Below are 20,250 nucleotides of genomic sequence, written 5' to 3'. Positions count from 1 at the left end.
AACATAAGAAGAACCCTTTGAGTTCTTCAGTATCTGCTTCTCTGTAGTGGTACTTTCTGCCAGTCTCCTTTCTGTTTACCTCCATGAGGTTCTTTTGTCTCTGAAGCTAATGAAAAGGAGGAAAGAAGCTCATCTTCCCAGACTCAAGTGGAGGAAGAGGGGCGGATTGCTTTCTCACTTTTGTTAGGAGAGAGGGGACAGCTTCATCCCATTCTAATTCTCTCCAGATAATTTGATTGGTATTGAGCGACAAACTTGGCAAGAGATCACTGACACTGTGGGGTGACTTCCCGAATTTGTAACTACACAGCTCTATAGCACAGTGTGTAGGTGTGGATTTCCTTGAAATCAATAGTTGCTTGACTGCAGCCAGGTTACACACCCTTTTATGGATTTCTTGGCTCATCTACAGCTGGTTTCTGGATGAGCGTTAAGCTAGAGATCTCAGTTTTTCTTGCTGGGATAATATTGAGTCTAATTATTTTATTAGCTTAGTGGGTTTAATTTGCTGTCTTTTCTATGAGCTCTAGAAGGCAGTTCTCCCCTGTAAGCACTACTTATCTGTGAGATTACTGGCTTAGGCTTCTAGAGAACAAATACGTGGAATTAATGTGGAAAGACATGTAGTAGATGATCAGCAGACTCATGCTGAGAGGATTTGAGAGGCTGCCAGCCCCAGCTGTGTCCACCCTGCTGTCTGCTGGAGATGATTGCCTCCATAGCAGAGGTTGCAGAATGGTCACTGGGTCTGTTCCTCAGGTGCTCACAGCCTGGCAGACTGGGAAAAAAAAAAAAAAAAACCGATGTTAGTTCATGTTAATACTCTGAACTACAGCTGTTGAGGTACAAATTCAACACCTGTTCTGCTGTCCCCGCTCCAAGGGCAGCAATTTATGGTGGAAGAAGGAACCGTCAGCCACAGATGACATCATTTGAATTTTTTCTATAAATGTATTTGGAGTTGCCTTGTGCGCATCCATGGTGGAAAGGTGATACTTTCATGTGTTCCCTCCTATCTCCAGGCTGCTTGTGCTAGTGTTCAGGATTTGAACTTGAGTTCATCTCAGGAGAAAATTTGTGATCCATAGAGTGCACTAGGCTATTTTCAGTAAGTGCTGTGCTAGAGGAAGGCTGTGGTTTTTCTTCCACTTTTCTTCATTACACATTTTAATCAAGAGATTCATCTAACTGTACAAAATTCTAACATACAGAAGTGTCTTCCTCATGGCAATTTATTGTCCTGATACATCAGGTTTAGGAATAACTTTTTATTCCAGGTATTACAATTATCCATGTTAATATTTGGAGGAGAGATAATTTAGTATTTAGCTTGTGATTTTATTTTTTTCTTTCTCCAGCTGGGAATCCTCTTTCACAATGATTTCTGCTATTTTCTTTTTTGTATTTTAATTTGACAGAAAATTTCTGACAAATGCTTTTAGCGCTTAAACAGGACAACAATAGTGATGTGGCAGTGATGTGAACGTTAGTCATCCTGACAGCTTGACAACTGATACACTGTGATGAAACCTCAGTTTTTTCCTGCAGAAAGAAATGCATATGTCAAAGGTATCAAGATGTCAGATTTCCTACACAAGAGAAAGCTGGATGGGGGAGCAGATATGAATTGAGGTTTTTAATTGGTGAAGTACAAATGCTGGGTCTCAGCGGTAACTCTTTTTTCTCTCTCTTCCCCCTTTAGCAAATCGGAAGCTCTTTATCCCTACTCTGTCATACTCCTTTTCTTTCTTCCAATTGCCCTACATGCCCAAAACACCAGCCACTTACTCAGTTACATTTGCTTAGCTGTATTCTCTAATGGAATGAAGTTCTTGTTTCACCAGAAGCAGGAAAGGTTGGGGTCCTTGTTAGTAAAACCAGAAATATTTCATTTCTCTTGTCTGCTCAGCACGAGCCTTTCAGGGAAATGCCTGGCATTTCTAAACTATGTTGAAAGGCTGTAGAATAATTGTTATGTATTTATGGCTTTTAATACTAAATTCTCCCTTCCTTAAGTTATTTTTCTTGCTTTGATGTTCCAGATGTTCTGAATCTTGGTGGTGTTTGGCTAAGTATAATTGACTCAAGAAATTCATTCATTCCATGTAGCCAGAAGTATTTGTGTCAAAATGGCGTTCAAAGCCTGATGGTAGATTCAGTATTTTCCCCAAAACATGCAGGAACATCCATGGTTTGGTCCATGGTCTCAGGTGATAAAAATAGCAGAGGAAGCTGGATGTTGGTATGCATGGAGGGTAAACGGATGCAGTTTTCACTTTGCGATGGTGCCATAAATCTGGGCTTTATGGGGAGAAAACCAACAAAATGAAGTTAGAAGACGTAAGATTAATCATGTTCCCCTTCCTTTTTATTGTTTCTGTTGTACCCCTATCTTGCTTCTTTCACTGAGGGTAAGTTACACTGGCTGTAGGGCAACTTATCAACAAAATAGATGTTGCTGTGCACTGTGTAGTCTACTTTGGCTACTTGGCAAACAGGCTTGTGTTGAGGGCTCTCCCTGTCAGTTGCCTGCTTGTTGATGATGTCATCACAGTTTGTATTTTATTCATAACCTGCTTCAAATGTGCCCAGGTAACATTCAAGCAGTGTTCAGTAAAATCTCGGTACGATTTAGATGTTGGACCAGTTACTCATACTAATTTTGGAAAAGAAGCTTGGTTCTGGCTCAGTCTCACAGCTCGAATACTAAAAAGAAGAAAGAAAGAAAAAAAAAAAGAAAAAAACAGTCAGGAAGGATATCCTTTCTTATCCTTTGCAGCCGGAGTGTAAGGAATTTTGTATTTTCAGCCTGTGAAGAGCTGGCATGTAATTCTGGTATCGCTGTTATGCTGTGAATGGAAAACAGTACTGACATGTCCCAGCAACCAATGGCAGAGCATGCAAGCATGCCAAGGTAAGGGGTGCGTACATGGGGATGCTGCACATCTATGCAAGTGTCAAGCAGAAAGGGCTGGATAAGGTCTTGAAATAGTATCTTAAAGCTTACAGAATGGGACCAAAGTAGGGATGGGGTGCGTTTCAGTTTCGTCTTGGTTTTTTAGTCAGCATAGCTTTCATTGAATTCTCCACTAGTATAATAATACATGCAGAGACCATTGGAGAAATACAAAGCCTTGAAAAGGAAAACCAAAATTAAAAAAAAGCTGTATGCATTTTTGCAACTTAAAGAAGCAAAGCCAACCACAAGAGAAAGCATCCCTTACCTCGTTCTCCTGAAATGAAACTGGGCAGCTTCCCAGGGTAGCCAAAATAGCCTGCAACAGAAGCAAAAGCAAAGCATCGGTGAGTGATGCAGTCCTGGCTGTGATGGCAGTCCTCCTTTGTGCCATCTATTGCTTTGAAGTGCTCTTGCTTATTTCCTTCTGCATGGTTGGTTTTAACAGGAAAGTAAGATTTGAAGGTTAGCATCTGAAAGTAGATTGTGTGGTCTCTTGTTAGCATTGGAGAGCAAAATTGTAATTGCTGCCTTCAGCTAGCTGTTTGCTTTAAAACTAGCCTTTCTTTCTCCTGGAGTGTATGAATGTAAGGATTTTTAAGATATAATCCTATTCTACCCGGATGTTTATATCTCTCTGTTCTTACTGCTTGCTACCTGTGAGTGCTTTTTTTTTTTAAAGAAATACTCCTGTTTACTGAAAGAGCTATTTCATGCATATCTTTTGCATTACATTTTATAAAACATTCAAGATTTCTTAACTCTAGTTTGATCTTGTGATGTAGGTATTTACCGTTCAGTCGTCACTCCCAGTCTCCATGTACACTTGCAACAAATCACAGTCCATTTAAAATTCCTGTTTTGTAGCCAGAGGAGGTATATTAAATGTAATGCATTCAAAATGCATTATTTTTTGTTATATTGATAAGTTGTCATTATCTTGTGTTCTTAAGTGACATATATTTTAAGTATGTAGCTACTAGAATAGGGCTAGAATTTACACCAATTCTGGTAATGATGGCAGCTTGCAAAATCTGGCATCATTTGTGGTAGGCTTTGTCTTGGCTCAGTAGATCTGTTAGCATTTCCAGTAACCTTTCCTTTCTCTTGATTTAGTCCTTCATTTTCATCCCAGATGCTTTTGTTTGCATTTAAAAAAAGAAAAAATCTGTTCATTTCTTTTTATGGAAAAAAGCTTAAAATAAATCATATTTAATGGAGAAATTCAGGGCTTTGGAAGGGGAGCAAGTATTAATTTCCAGATTCCATGCATGAATGTATTCAGGTTTTAAAAGATTCTATGCATTTATCTACTGTCTCTTAGCTGTTTTGATATCCTGATTTTATTCTATTTGTTGTGTATCTTCTCAGGGAGAAGGAAACATACAATGGGAATTTTGAAATAAAGCCAGGCGATAGAGCAGAGGGAAATGTGTATAATATTAATAACAATAATAATGTCACATCATAAAGTGGCACTTAGAAACCCAATACCTTTGACTTTCCATGGAACTTACACTTCAAGTGCTTGCAGTTCCTTGGAAATGGGATCTGGATTTCTAAATTAGATGTGTTTTTAAAATACTACTATTTCCTGTGTTAAGTGCATTTTGTTGTCTCTGAGAAGCCTAGTATGTGCTCGGATTGTACTTGCTTGTGTCAATATGGAAATGGCTATCTGTAGCAAAACCACCTGGAGAGTATTTTGGCTGTACTCTAAAATTTGTTGTGTTTGCCCATGGTCATTGCCCTGGAAATTATACATTTATCACCTGCTACTAGTAACCAGGAGCTAGTATTGCTAATCCATTCCTAATACACTCGTCTCCTGTAAGCTGCAAGAGGAGTTTTATCTTCCTCTAGGAACACTCTAGCTGGCTGTTTTGCAATATGTTTTTTCCAGAAGTGGCAAAGTTGAAGTTTTGACATGAGCAGTATCACTTTTTCTATTACTCCCCTCATCAAAATTAGTTCTGCATGTTATGAAATATTAAAAAAAAAAAACAAAAAAACCCCAAAAAACCCAAACCACAACAAAAGACACACACCCCCAAAAAAAACCCAAACCAACAAACCAAAACTACACCACTCTTTTATATCAAAATTAATTAATCAAGTCTGAGAACTTGCTGAGTTTCAGAGAGGAGTTACTATATTCATAAGATTTTTTTCCCAAGTTATTGAGGCCAATTAGGGTAATTCGAAGGTTCTGGAAAGGACAAAAATCTTCGTATTTTAAGGTGCAGCACAAGCTCCAGGTGCTAAGCGTTAGGGTGAGACTTGGGTGTGCAGTAGGTTATCCCACACCTACCTGTTGTGAAATGATTCTCGCTTTTTCTGAGGCTCCTGGTCCCTGTTAGAAACAAGATGTCGCACTCCATGGTCTGCCAGGCATGAGCTGGAATGGCAGTTCTTATATTTTATCCTTCACGTGTTTCCTTAACAGTATTTCCCTATGATCTCTTCAGGTTCAAGATACCTTTTTTTTCTTTTTCCTTCATTGGCAAGTATTTTTCATCTTCAGTAAGCAAATGCCCCACATGGAGAGCTGGTGGTTTATGTTATTGTTCATGTTAACAGATACTATTTTTATACTGCTGGCAAGAGGGCAAACACTTTTTAACACTAGTATGAAAAGTAGTATCTTTGGTTTCACTGAAAGGAGTGCATTATTACGTGATATTCGTCTTGAAACATCTGAATTTCTTTAGAATTTTTTGTAATGTAAGAGAAGTTGGTCACTGTCATCTTCAAGTGACTTATTTAATTGGACCTGTAGGTCCTTATCCATAAAGTAATCACTCTTCATCATGTAACTTCAGTATGTACATCCTGTGTATGCTGCTAAATTCATCATTGTAATATTTGACCTGAAAAGCTCAGAAAGTACCACTTTGAAGCCTAATTTCAGTAAGTGTTTCTTACCAAAATGTGTAGAACATCTGGTGATTGTTGGTGTGTATAATGTTAATTGTTCCTTTTTACAGTCGGGGGTAATTAGTAGCATTAGAGCACTGAGAACTGATCCCTCAACATGCAGAATTTCTTCCCCGTCCTACTGGTACGGGTAAGAGCCAAGGCACTGAATGACCACTAGTACTAAGTTTGCACCCTTACAAGCTTAGTGGTTAAGTTCAGTGAATTCAGGATTTGGCCTTCAATTTATACCTATTAAAAAATGGGTTTCTGTAGGCCCTTTCCAGAAACATGATGATGGTGGAACTACTATATTTTCCTAAAAAAAAAAAAAGTTCAGAAAAGAAACAAAACTATTTTCTTTTTGTTTGTCGTATGGGGAGGATGTTGCTCTAACTTTTAGGCCAAAGTATGTGTCATTTTTGGGACAGATTATTTCTCTGGAAATTGTTATCCTTGTCTTTTCTTGCTGTTGGAATGCAAGCAAACACAGTCAATATTAGAAACGTCTTCTGTGTATAATACACCTTGTACTATTTTCTGCAGACCCTTCACAAAAGAAGGAACTTTTAACTAAATGATAGATGGATGTAAATTTTGTTGTCTGATTCTTGTCTATCTCCATTCTATTGGATATTTTGATAAGGTACATTTTGTGGCATCGAAGTTATTCGTGGATGATTCTTACTTGGGAAGAATATGCACTCCTAACAACCTTGGGAGGTATTGGGAAAGTTTAATTTACATGAATTTTCTCTCCTAGGCAGAAAAGAAGAGCTTGTTTATGATACCCAAAGTGATGCTGCAATATAAATTAACTATTTCGTATTTTCCAGGGAGACAGGAAACTCAACGTAGTTGATGTGCATGCTATGTTGAAGAAGGTAGTAAATCGTGGTGACAAAGATAAACTGTGAAGTGTCTGCTGTTTAGATGTTTGGAAATTGTGCTATATTGGAACCAAAGCCTTCTGTCTAACATTTATGGCACAAATCTATCCCATCCCATGAAAGAGCAAGTGGCTAGATAGGGCTATGGTTATGGTGCAGGGAATCTATACCTCCTAGAAGCCGTCTCTGCAACAGATGTCCCTTAATGTATCAGCCTTGACCCTAATTGTATAGCCTCTGTGGATAAAAGAGAAAACTTCAGAATCTAGGCAAAGTCTGTATCTAATTATACGAATGAAAATGCATTGTATTAGGGTTAGAGGACAGTCTGAGGGGTCAGGAGGAGCATGGGGCCGTGGAGAGCCATCACTAGTGAATGTCAAATATACTTGAAGGTTATACTTTGGTCCTCAGAATCAAAAGTTTTTACGTTGTGGCATTTTCCTTCTTTTTTTCCAGAGTGATACAGTTCCATCACTTTGCAAGTAGAGGATAGGTATGTGATGTGATTGACAGGTGCTTTACAAGTACGGACCATGAAGTTGCATAGCTACAACTGTGGCTTGACTTTTACACAGAGTTTCAAAGTTAAAGCCCTGTGGTATAGGAGGGAAACTATTACTGGGTGGGGTAAACTGTGATCTTTAGAACAGAATTACATTTTATCCGCTGTTGTTCAGTTCAGCATAAGGCTTAAGCACAACTTCTGTTTAGTCAGCCCTGAGTAATTTCTGTGTTTTAGGAAATGGAAGTTATCAGTTGAAAATGAGCTCAGTTTCTCTGAATCTTAAGTGTTTTGGACCTATTTAATGGAATTGTTCACATGCCTTCATGGAAGACTTTATTCCTGAACGTAGAAAAGTGTTTATCTTTCCCTCTCCACACAGAGGACCGCATTTGTCTTTGATCCAAGCGGCAGCTTCTGTCTCATGTTATTTTGGGCCTTTGTGAGTCAATTATCTGGCGTGAACAGGCTTTAAATTTAAGGTGTGTACTGAAACTGCATATTGATTCTGGGGTTAGTGATGGTGCCTACCATTTAGTTGTGCTTAGGGAAGGTGATAAATATGAGAGAGGTTGTATCATCTGTTGGCAAATGAGTAAATATGGCACAGCAGCTGTAAGAGTAATTGGCCTAATGTTTTTCTTGGCTTTTTAACATTGATGACTCAATGCTTGAAGCTCAAACTTTGTCGACTCCTTTATAGATATGCTATGAAGCCAAGGTTTAAATCAGTTATATTGCTATAAAAAAGTCTAATATATGTGTGCAAGTTTGAAAGCATGATAGAGGACACATTCTTAAAATGCCCACAAAAGAAAGGGAAGAGCAGCAACATTTCTATTTGGTTTAGACTGTTCTTCATTCAACTTCAAATGAGCTTCCATCCATCCTCCTTGTAAATTACTGTTAGTGAAGAAGTGTGTGCTGCATTTGTTATAAAATTGTTCTCTCATCTTTAATTGTATTCTACTTATCCTCTTCATGTTATGTTAATGGATGTGTGCATGCAACACATGATGGGGTAGGGGAACAGTTACCTCCATTTTAGGGCGAGGAAAAGAGGAGGGTTGTGTCTGTGGCAGAGTAGGATGTTTAATCCGTGGCATCTGTCTTGTCCCTGTCACTGCTGTTATCATGATGCCTTCCTTTTCTAGCTAGAGTTCTGCCAGGAAAACTTAGGTTGAAAGTATATGTTGTCTTTTCTGACAGATTTAGGACTTGCGTGCTTGCGAAAGTACACTTCTCGCTGTGCTCTGTCATTACAGCTGGCATCAGTGGAGGTGCTCCTTTCCCAGCCCCGGTATTTATGAGAGAGGAATGTGCTGTGAGGATATGCTCTGAGGGCTTCTCGTTTGGTAATGCATTCCCTCTGTGTTGCCTGCTCTCGAATTGTTGGTTGCCAGTGAACTTCTGAAAGTTTGGTGAAGTCCCGTGTTTGTATAAGGTCAAACTGAAGCGATTAAATGGTGTCCTTTTATGTAGGTGTGGGATGAAGACTGAACTTCAGATTCCTAATGATCTGGCTAGCTGGCAACTATCACTGGACAGGGAATGTCCATTCAGCTTTTATACAGTCATAATTATAACTTTTTAATAGCAAAGGTAGCTTTAATCTGTGTGAAGCCCTTCTCATATTGTCCTTGCAGAATACTTGCTAAACTCAAAACAAAAATTAAATACAGTGTGAATCGCTCAGAACTCTAGTTTGCTTTCCATGTTGAGGCTGTAAAGACCTTCATAAGCATTTAATTAACCCCCAAACATCTAAGGATGCTCATTTTACACGATAGCACTGTGGCACAATTGGATGAAATGAGTTTTATGATGTTTCACAGTTAAGAGTAGCTCATGGCAGGCTAGAAGAATAAAAGTGCAGGAATAAACCCTGTCTAGCTGAAATTATTGTTCCTCTAAGCTTGAGTGGTACATGCTGAAAAGATTATTATACACCAAATGGGAAATCTTTTCTTCTATTCCTTTGAAGCAAAATAATATGCTGACACTTCTCTTTATCCACTGATTTTTTGGAAAGCATTAATTAAAAAAAAAAAATTACAACTTCTTATGTAGATCTGGAGTCAGTTCCCTGAAATGAATGCTCAATATAAAAATCTAATAGGTAAAAAGAAAGACATTTATTACATAGCAGCTGGCATAAATCTTGCTTCTAATGAGGATAAAATCCATGTAAATGAATCATTATAGTAAATTGTTGTAATTAGGATTTATTCATGACAAAGGTCTCATAATTATATAATCAACTTTTAGTGTATTAAGATTTATAGTCTGAACTCTTAATTCCATTTTTTTCATTTAGAAGCAGAATTTGCTAGGGGAGGAATGTTTTCAGGAAGCTGTCTTGCTACACGCTCTCAACTATAGATGGAATTTGATTCCTTTGCAAATATCATCTAATTCTGGTGTTGCAGAAGGCTCAAATTCTCCTCTGGCAAAAATAAAACTGTTAGCATTTTAAAAGGTCTCCCCAAATGCTGAAGTCAAAGCTTCAAGGGCTTTTAAGTGCCAGGTGTTTTGTTAAGGGCCTTCCAACTTAACAGTAGTGTATATGTGCACATCTTCTGAGTGTTGTGCAAACGGCGATGGACCAATGTGATAGAAAGCTGCTGCCAACTCATGATTGTCCAGGTTATGAAAAATTGGCTTCTGTTTTTGATCTCAGTCCTTGCCAGGTGGATAGAAGCAGTATGGAGTACAATAGCAGAGGGTAAAGGTCATCAACAATCCAACTGCGAGCTGAGTCTGTCCGCTTCTTTGGTGGGTGGCATGTAATGGGGACAGAACTGCTCTCTGAGCCCTACCATCTTGAGCGCAGCTGAGGCCCCTCAATAGGGTGCTGTGGCAAAGTCTGAGGAATTAAGGCTTTGTGCTTTGTTCTGTCTGTTGAAAAGAATAACTTTGTCTGCTGGGCTGTTAGCCTGACAGTTTCAAAACCATTACCCAAAACAATTTTAAAAGCAGTTTCCAAGTTTCTTCTTGGCAAAGCTGGAAGGCTTCCCGTGAGATGCTGTAAACCAGCAAAATAACTGTAAGGGTACGCCGTGCTTTTGGGGATCTAGTAGTTGAAGGCAAGCTTGAGTGGACATATTGGATCTGACAGTTTCTGGCTTGAAATTGGAATAGATTTTTCCCCCTCTCAAGTTTTAAGAAGTCTGGATTACAATTACAAATTTTCTTGTCTCCTTTCCAAGTTAATTCTATTTAATAGTAGATTTTAAAGGCTAATTCATCTTGTATGCTGTTCCCCATCCTTCCTGCTTCTACTAAAATTTAATAAAAGCAGCTGTGTTGCAGTGATTTGGCTCTTTTTGGCTTCAAGAAGTGTCCTTTCGCCACTGCAGTCAGAACAGTTAGAATGTCCTCAGGCTGGTTTTAATTACAGCAATGTCTGCAAGTATCCCTGAAGCTTGGAGGACAATTTCACATCTAATCTGTTGCAGGTGGGGTTTTGAATTGATGGCCATCCAACATTGCTATAAGGGTTTTCAGGTTTTTTTTCTCCCCTGCACTATGCTGCAGTGCTGAAGTAGCTTCACTGCCGCAGCACTTCTGTCCTCTGGTTTTCTGTTTAGACTAATGTTGAATACATTGAATCAGTTTGTCTTGTGTTCCCCAGCATGGGTAAAAGCACACACAAAGTCCTGGTACCTTACCCCATTCTGCTGTTCTCCTGCATGTATTAATGCTCTGTTATAACCACCCATCAGTAGCTCAGAAGAGCGTATTAACTCCTGTGCTTTATTGCATAAAACTTATCTGATGGTGTAAGCAGCTCATATGACAGCTTCTCAGATTTTTTGCAGGTACTGCCAGAATCTAAAAATGGTTTAAGCCTTGTTTGTAATGATGGGTTTAGATAACTTGATGATTTTTGCTTTATAAGGGAAAAATATTTCCCCCCGCCCGATAGAAAAACATTCTTATATAAATTCAGGCGCGGCTTGGCTAGGGTTATTTTGTTTACTCATTTATGAAGCAAAACCAAAGTGATGTCCTTCTGAACACTAGAACTTTTTCAGAGATGTTTCTTACAGAACATAGATTCTTTTTTTCTTTTTCCTTTGATTTTCCTAGAACTCCAGATGAACCCAGGTCAATCCTCTTTCCCCCTTTCCTCCCCCCTCCCCATTTAATTAAGGCTGGGAATTCAGGTACTCAAAACCCATGAGATTTAATAAGCTTCTTTGAGACCATTAATGAATCACCATGAATGCATGCCCTGTTTTCTACCCTTTGCTAAATACAGAGGCGGGACTGGGTCATGGTGTCCTCCGCTGTCACTAGTACCACATGAACCTTCTTAACCAAGCTGAACTCTATCTTTACAGCTGTAGAGATTTTTGCCTTCACTATTCCAACTGAGGGGGCTGCTCCTGAACTTCATGGCTTGAATGCTTAGGAATCGGCTTTGAATTTCCAGCCTATATATGTGTTGGTGGGTAGTTTAGAGCCATTTGTCCTTGTGCCAGCGTTATATCCTTACACCTGAGTAGTTCTTTTTCTCTTCTCGGTGTTTATCTGTGAATATACTGACTGATGATAATCCTGTCCTTTCTCGGCCTGGTTTTGGGAGTCTGAACACACTTGAATCCCCTCCTATGTGGTAGGCTCTCAGATATAGCTGTTCACCTGTGCCCGAGGGAGGGGTTCAGATGGTACAGATGCCCAGCATCCTGTATCTGATCTCCCCAGTGCTTGATTCCCTTTCTCTGCTGGAAAAACTGGATAGTACTTAAGTGCATTGCAGATTTTATTCATGACTGCACATTATGTTCTATGACGCCTTAAGTAATTGAAATGACTTCTCTGCAGCCATGCAAATAAAGCAATTGCAGCGTGGCCTGGAATTAACCTGCACTGGGAACTAACTACCTTGGCCTTTTTCTGTTCTCTCTCAGCCTTTTCATTATTTTTTTTTTTTTTAAATATAATCAGCTATATACATATTTTCAAATACCATCCGACTTGATGTTGATTAACGTATTCTGTGCACACTCCATCAGTGGAATTTCATTTTATTTTCAATATTACTTTTGGATTTAGTTGGAGAGACCTAAGATTTTGATTTCGGTCACCCATTTGTCTGCTAAAAAATTTGAAAGTCTAATCTCCTGCCCACCACAGTAATTAAAGATTGGAAGAAAGATTTGTCTTGCAAATATCGCACACACAGTGAAGTAGGAAAATGTGCTGAGTTACACTTACGGATTAAAAGATTGATTGCTTTATGAAGCCCTGAAGTTAGCCACCGGTGCCTAAGAAAAATCGTGTTCATTGTTATGGTATGTGTCAGCTTTCTTGGCAATTGACTGGAAAATCTTCTAAAGCTTAATCCAGGTATCGCTGTAAATAAATGTCACTTCTGTCTCATGCAAGATTCTTCTCTCTGCAGAACTGTTTCATACGTGCAGTGTACCGCTGGGAGGGAAACACACCAACCTGAATGGTAGCCGAGGGCTGGGGAGCGACATGTGTAACCATCTGTCAGCCAATGTATAGCTTTTAGGGAAATAAGCCACTGTAAAGGATAGATGTTCTGGAGGACGGGTTGTCAGCTGCATGTGTGTACGTACACCCCCCCACCTGTCTCGCTGTCCTGTACATAACACTACTATCCATCATCTGTTTCAGGTTTTTGCTGTTTCTCAGCAATATAATTTTTTAGTGTTTCTTTCTTCACAGGTTTTAAAACAGCTAGACTGTGGCTAACAGCCACAGTTACCTCACAGTAGGGCTTCGGGGATGGGATGCAATTACTCCATTAAGGAGCCTCCAGTAGGACTGAGCAGCAGTGGAGAAATTCAGCTTCCTTGTCACCAGGCACAGTAGTGACTTCTCTCCTTGTCTGTATAAATTTTGGTCTTTAACAGTGTGCAGGCATTACAGCACAGAAGAGATGCAGCACCTTTTGCTGTTTTATTATAGTTAAGTGCTTTGAAGAGGTTCACAAAATGTGATGTCACTTCTACTGTGCCTCCTTTTCCTGGTGAGAGGCCAACTGCCATGCTGTTGCTGATGCTGATGTAATTTGTCTGTCTCCTTGAACAAGACTTTGTTGCATCTTCCTCTTCTCATTTTTCCCCTTCTCCCCCTACTTTTTCTTGTTTAATTTGGATTCAGGACTTCAAAACTCCTCATTTTCTTGAGGAAGAGCTGGGTTTTGTTCCTTGTCAGAGAGAGGGTGAATTACAGTCGCCCCTGCACAGGTACATTCTTGTTCCAGTGTATTGATTTAAGGAAGGTATCAGCTGCTCGTTTCTGAAGGAGTGGCTATACTCCCTGAGAGCATATAATAAACCTGTTGGCAGTTGATGGCTTCACATCATTAACTGGAGCGTATATTGGCACTGCATGCCTTGGAAATTACTCCTTGAGTGCTGCTTTGACGTATTATTGCTCAGTGTGCTGGTCCTGTCCTCCTCCGTGGCACAGGCATAGCCAGGGTATATTCATGGGCCCTAATCTGTGCTTGTGCACGGGGCAGATTGGTTGCCAGAAGGTGGTTTTGGTTGGCGATGGCCAAAGACAGGCTGTGGGTTCGTGTGGAATGGTGGCTATGCTCTACACTGTAGAAAAACTTACTCTGAGCTCTGCAAGAATATTTCTGCTACAGTTGGGCTTGACTGCACCATGTGTGGCAAAGACTTTGGGTGTCTTGTTAAGCACAATCAAATGTGACATGCTGATTCCACAACTCTTATTTCTCCTTTCTCTTATGCCTCTTAGGGTGTTTCAAAGATGACCGTATTGTGTTCTGGACTTGGATGTTTTCAACATATTTTATGGAGAAATGGGCCCCCCGGCAAGATGATATGCTCTTCTATGTCCGTCGAAAACTGTCCTATGTCAGTGGTGATAGTACAGAGGGGAAAAAGGTGAGTAATGATATATTTTAACCTGGGAAATTTAAGGTAACGTGGGATATGGTGTTCTGGAGTACCTGACACATCTGAGGAACTACAAACCAAGGATAAGGAATCTCCAGCTCTGCCCACCACAAGAAGTTACGCAAAATTGGCCCATAGAGAAATACCGTGGTTAACTCTGTGAACATCATCAGCAGTATAAGTGAGCTTTGTTATCACAGACTTGAGGAGATCATAGAGTTTGTATGCTTTTTTGGGAAGCTTTTATGTTGGTCAGCCTGCATTTAGGGGGAAAGGGAGGACATCCATGCTGATTTTTGTTTTGTTTTTCAATGATGATACTTTATAAATCGAAAGTTTAAATTTGTAGAAAGGGAGGAAAAACACGGAGGAAGATGATCACTCCAGTACTTCTAGAGGAATCCTTCCTGAGATACCAGAGTATCAAGAATGAACACCTATTGGGTGCTCAGTAGCAGAATACATGCAGCCTCCTGGATCTGGGATACAGTAGTGACAAACAGTGAAGAAACGACTGTATTCTCATAATCTACATTTAAGACAATATGCCCTCCTATAGAAGGACTGTTTCTTGAAAACACATAGTTGGGAGCCTAGTGCTGCTGCACAGGTATTTTCCCATTAGAGATTTGAGAAACTTCCCAGCATTTCATGGCAGTTTTCATCTTAGGTGGGGGAAACAGAAGCAAGAGGAATGATGCTTTTATTGGGAATTAAGGAGATGGCTGCAGAGGATCAAAAGCAGGAACATAAATGGAGGAAGAAAAGACTGGGATTAACTTCCTGACATATGTAAATAATTTACACTGTTGTTGAATCACAGATATACCCGCATGGTGTATGTGAGAGTGTTTTTAACCAGGTATAGCAGAGTTCTTTGGGTTTAAATGTGGTGACGTAAAGAACCATAGTTGTCAACTCACTTGAGAAGAGGATCCCAGACGATTTTCCTACGTTTTTGTTGGAGATACAGGAAACAGGCAGAATTATCTTCTCTCTTCCCCCCCACCCCTCCAAGTTCCATCATGACACTAAGGAGAAGATGGCAAAATACCGTTCTTTCTCTGTCAGATTAGTGGTTTAGTAGTCTTCAACCAGTGTACTTGGAGCTTTAAGACTTCTGGAGGAAACTTTCATCCTAATCGTTGTTTAAATGACTATAACTGCATTCCTGTTTCACATCAAACAATATTGTGGCTTTGTTCAGCCTAATAAAAGCATGGGTGGTTTAACCTCTTGTCCTTCCCTTCCCAACAAGGAAGCCTGGTTGCTTCAATTCATTCACAGACACCTGATCAATCTCTGTTTAACTTATTAATCAGTTCAAAGTGTTTGAACCACTCATGGAGAGGAGACAGTGAAATAAACCCTTGCATTTGCTCTCAGAGCTTTATTTAAACCTCCTAAAAGCATCATAAATAATTTTTATTTGTGAGGGGCTTTCGTAAGTGGTAGTTATTACAAAATCAGCATTAGTGAATCGCTTGCCGTAACAACTAAGATGGGGAGTGTGCCTTATAGCGCACACAGTATTTTACAACTCCCCCTTCACTGTTTGCCTTTCGCTCAGCCTCTGAGAAATGAACCTTTCCTGTGACTTTGAAGTACTTCAGATGCTTTGTGAAACTTCATAATTTGGTGATTTCTTTGGTATCTGTGCAGCTCTCCTCCTGTTTGATTTTAGCTGACTGCTTTGCAGTTCCAGCTCCTCTTCTATCTAATTTTTGAGCCTGTCCTATGCAGCGAGACACCAAACAACTACCCTTACTCTTTGAATTATGACTAGACGGGTTTTTATTTTACTTTGTTGTTTTGGCCATTCTTTCTTGAAAGATGGTGTCAAAATACCAAAGTCATATCATTAAAAGGGGAAGAAGCTAGAGACTTATATTTATAGAAGCCAAATATAACTTCAAGCATCCCTGCCACCCACCAAACTGTGTGCTCTCATTTACGTCCCCAGAGGTAGACTGAAAAGGCGGATGAAGGGGAGAGGTTCAGAGTTGTTTGAGACCACGAAGGGCTAGAACTGGAGCTGCACTGTTGGCTCCTGCCTAGTGCCCAGGCTGTGCTGAACAGTCTGGTGATGATTTCTCCGTGGGCCACGCAGAAGTTGACTATTAGGTAACCGTAGAAGTGGGTCTCTTTGTCGCTTGGGTATACAGCGAAGCAAGTTCATTGTAGTTCTTCCATAGACACTATATATGTGCTCTGCATTTGCCTGGCAATTGTAGGTTTTGACTGAAGAACGCTGGCAGTGACGTGTGAGGTGAATCGTTGTCCTGTGACATCTCAGAGCATTAGTTTATATTCATGAAAATAAGGTCTGCACAGCTTTGAGCACAGTAATCTTCTGTAGGACTGATGACAACGACAACAAAAACGGATTGGGTGGGGAGGGGCTGTTTTTCTGAATGCTGACAATGGTGATGCTTGTTTTCTGAGATGATGAGCTCACGTGGCATGTTCGCATCATTTGCATGCCATGGTGTGATGATGATTCATGTCAGCGAGAAACAAGTGTCAATTTATCAAACGGTTTTCAGGTTTTGAAGCCTGTCCTGTGTGATTAAAAGTCATTCTTGCTTGTGGGTTTTTTCTTTGCTTACTGGAGCTGAAGAGTGTCAGCAATAGCATTTGATTTTAAGTTGAAGTGTAATAGAGGATAAGCAGAAAAAAACTGATAGGATCAAGATTAGAGGTTCTGTTCAATTTTAAGGCTGAATGAGAAGGCCTTTGGATGCAGCTTAGTCACAACAGCTTGAAGTAATAAATCTCACAATTTGGTGTATCAGTAGGTGATGATGGTAAACTTCTCTACCATCATAAATGTTAGTTTAAAAGGCCTTTTAAATTATCTACTCTGTAGACCCCATGGTCTAAGCGACTTTCCATTTGCTTCTCTTTTCCACCCCACCAATTTCGAAACTGCGCATGTATGGGTGAAACAGCAACTACAGCTAATACGGTCTATGCCAGGGCAGAACTGCTATATCGAATTCTGGGCTATATCCATTACACAGACTCTTGGATACCAGAGAAGTGCAATCAACTCCATGTTTCCTTGGCATGTCACAATAACACTCTTGCAGTTTTTCTTGCGAGTTTTGAAGATACTTCTTCTCTCAGTGTCTTTAAGCGAAACCACATTCCCCATCTGTCAGGATCTGTGCAGGCAGGGAACTGTGGAGCATAGCTTTTCTCAAGGTTAAGGGATTTAGAAGGCTTTTTTAAGGTGGAATCCCTTTGACTTGTCGCTCTTTATGCACCGTTAAGTCAAGACTCAAAAAACTCCTTCGCTGCTGCCTCACACACCAGCTGATGTGACCTACTGGAAAATGTAAGCCCTGATCCTCACTTACAAAGGGTCCTGTACATTGCCAAAACCTACAGCTTTAAAAGGCTAAGGTGGTTGGACTTGGGATTCTGATTTTAAAATGGTATTAGATCAAGATTTAGTATCTCTGGCTCTTCCCAGTGCAAAAGGCATTTATAAAGGATTATGCTTTGTTACAGCTGCAAGTTTCTGATCTTTCTGTAGAGAGAAGCTTTACTTTCTCATGGGACTACGGAAGATGCTAGTATGGTGTTAACAGAGACAACTGCCGAGTAGGGAAACTAAGGTAAAACCTCAGTGACAGACCAGCTGAGCTAGGTTGTATTAACCCCTTCAGCCTTGCATCATGCTTTGTCACCTGAAAAGGGTGCTGTATTTATAGGGCAAAGCAATTAAAAAAATAAATTTAAGACACTGTTGGTATATGTTCTGAGCTTGCCTGGATTTTGGAGTAGGTCCTGTTTTCTTCAGCATCCTATAAATGTGGAGGAGTAGAGTTGCTGCCGAATGCATGGGGTAGTCATTCAAAAGTCTTCAAAAAGCTTAAGCTACTGATGTTGTGGCTGCAGCTTCAGAAACAGAACTGAACAGGAGCCATGGTTTACACGTTTATGTGCATCTGGACCTGTGACACAACAAATACTGGCTGTGGTGGGAGACCAGTTAGTTTCCAAAGCTAAATGACTTTAGGCACGTGACTCCCACTGAAAACCTCAGGATTTTCATAGCTGAATCTCTAATTCACTGTCACCATCTGTCTGGCTGGAAGATTTGACAGCCTGAATTCAGCATCTAGCAGAAATGCAAGTTTTAAAAATCTTATGTTGCTGTCTCTGTTGTACCTTTCAGAGCAGTGCTTTTTTTTTTTTTGCTTTTTTTTTTTTTTTGAACATTGTAAGCCAACAGGATGTCTCCAGAAGAGCTGTTTGGTATACTTCATGGCAGTTCCACATCGCTGTCTGAATGCAAGAGAGAAACAAATGGCCAAAAAATGCATCTTTTTTTGCCAAATAAATTCTCTCCTGGTACATGGATAGTATGTGGGAACAAATCATGATTGCAACATGTGCAAGTCGGTACAGAGAGACAGCTGTTCTGCCTCAACTGTTCCGTTGTGCTAAGTTTGTGGAGGTGTTGCAGTGAGTAGGAACAGTGGCTTCTGCAGAAGAGGACAGCATCAACACATTGCTCTCGTTTTGAAACATGAAAAAGGAACGCTGGCATTATCAGATGGATATTATGATTTTCTGTAAGGAGCTCAACATCTTAAATGCAAAGATTTGGCTTTTCTTTTACAGTTATCCTTCTCAGAAATTCCTGTGCTCATGCTATTTTGCTGATCTTTGGTTGTCTAAATACATGAACATAAAGGAGCTGCTACTTGATAGCCTCTGCTCGTGGTGCATCTTTTGCAAGAACATCTCCATTTCCTATGTGTGCTGTGACAGACTGCTTGGCAAAAGTGAAGAGAAGAATACTGCCACAGGTGTGACAAGAACATCTCCTTCCGACACAGAACTGGATCCGGCTGTCTGTGACCTGGAATATGCTTTTGACACACCTGGCAGGCTAACGAACATTCAGGGTGGAGATGCTTTCATATCCTGTCCTATTTCCAGAGTAAATTCATATCTGAAGCAAAGCGAGCATGCAGCTGAAATATCCTCGTGGTGTCACAGGTGATAAACTCCTGACTCGGGAAGGGGCAGTGGGCTGCGGGGGCATTTTTAATGAATTGCTTTTTATTGCTTCCAATCTCTGAAGAACTCTTCTTAAGCAGTCAGATAGGGTGATAAGAAAGCCAGGATCAGAAGTGAATTTAAGATGAATTGCACTGAAACATGGCAGCCCTGAGTCATGTGGCTGCGGAGATGCTCTATTCTCTGCAGCAGAGAGAAACTTCATTGGGAAGAAAAGAAGCCCAGACCCAGTTCCCCCATCTGATAGAATTCTAATGAATAATTCAGTATCGCAAATGCAGCATATCTGAGTCACTGGGGTTAGGGGGGTGAGGGGGTTGAGGGACAGAAGAGCACTGCTAGGCTGGGCTTTGCACCCTGGAAAAGGTAAAAGTGCCTGCTTGGAGCTCCCTAAAAGCCTCATCAGGCTACTAGTTCAGCAGAGCACTTTGTGTGTTTGATCTATGGGTTACACAGTGTCAGCTTGCTCATTAGAGGTATGAAAATGTCTGTTTTCAGTGTTGAAATTAATATGCAATTGAATTGAAGCTCTGGAATATCGTAATCAAGTCTCTAATAACACTAGTAATTAGAACTTAAATGTCTAGTCTATCCACCAGTTGTTTTTTTTCCCCCCACGTTTTCTGGTCAGTAACCCAGTTTATGCATTTCCACATCCAACAGAGATGGTTTGAAATACGATGATTTAACGTTCTGTAATCTTTTCTCCCATGTGTTTGTCGGCTGCCTTCATTACTGGTGTAGCATGCCTCCCCTTGTTTTTCTGACTGTATTCTGCAGGAGGCATACTACGTGTTGCTTCAGGCACTTGTGATTTCTAGAGAGGACATCAGAAAGGCTGAGAAATAATATTACAGGAATAAGGTAACAGTAAGCAACCTGTTACATCTGAAAATATTGATTACTCCGTGGTCTGGGGCCACGTTTGAGAATGCTTAAATAGTCACACATGTATCTATCCTTTCAATTTTTGAAAGCTGATTTAGCAGATTTCTGGAGCATTTGAATTGGGGAATGAAAGTTGATGCGATTCACAGAGTA

General features: G+C 40.2%; 1 protein-coding gene across 2 annotated transcripts in view; it reads left to right on the top strand.

The window, feature by feature from the left end:
* Positions 1–20,250, top strand: part of KIAA0930 (KIAA0930 ortholog) — a 77,951-nt gene that overhangs the window by 23,741 nt on the left and 33,960 nt on the right. For both annotated transcript variants that reach the window (XM_076344219.1, XM_076344209.1), the window contains exon 2: positions 14,012–14,160. In XM_076344219.1, the coding sequence (XP_076200334.1) occupies positions 14,012–14,160 (149 nt within the window). The remainder of the gene's footprint in view (positions 1–14,011; positions 14,161–20,250) is intronic.

Source organism: Aptenodytes patagonicus, chromosome 1, assembly GCF_965638725.1.
Source record: "Aptenodytes patagonicus chromosome 1, bAptPat1.pri.cur, whole genome shotgun sequence".
NCBI classification, from domain to species: domain Eukaryota; kingdom Metazoa; phylum Chordata; class Aves; order Sphenisciformes; family Spheniscidae; genus Aptenodytes; species Aptenodytes patagonicus.
Note: the sequence above shows the minus strand (reverse complement) of the source record. Positions and strands in the feature narration are given on the sequence as shown.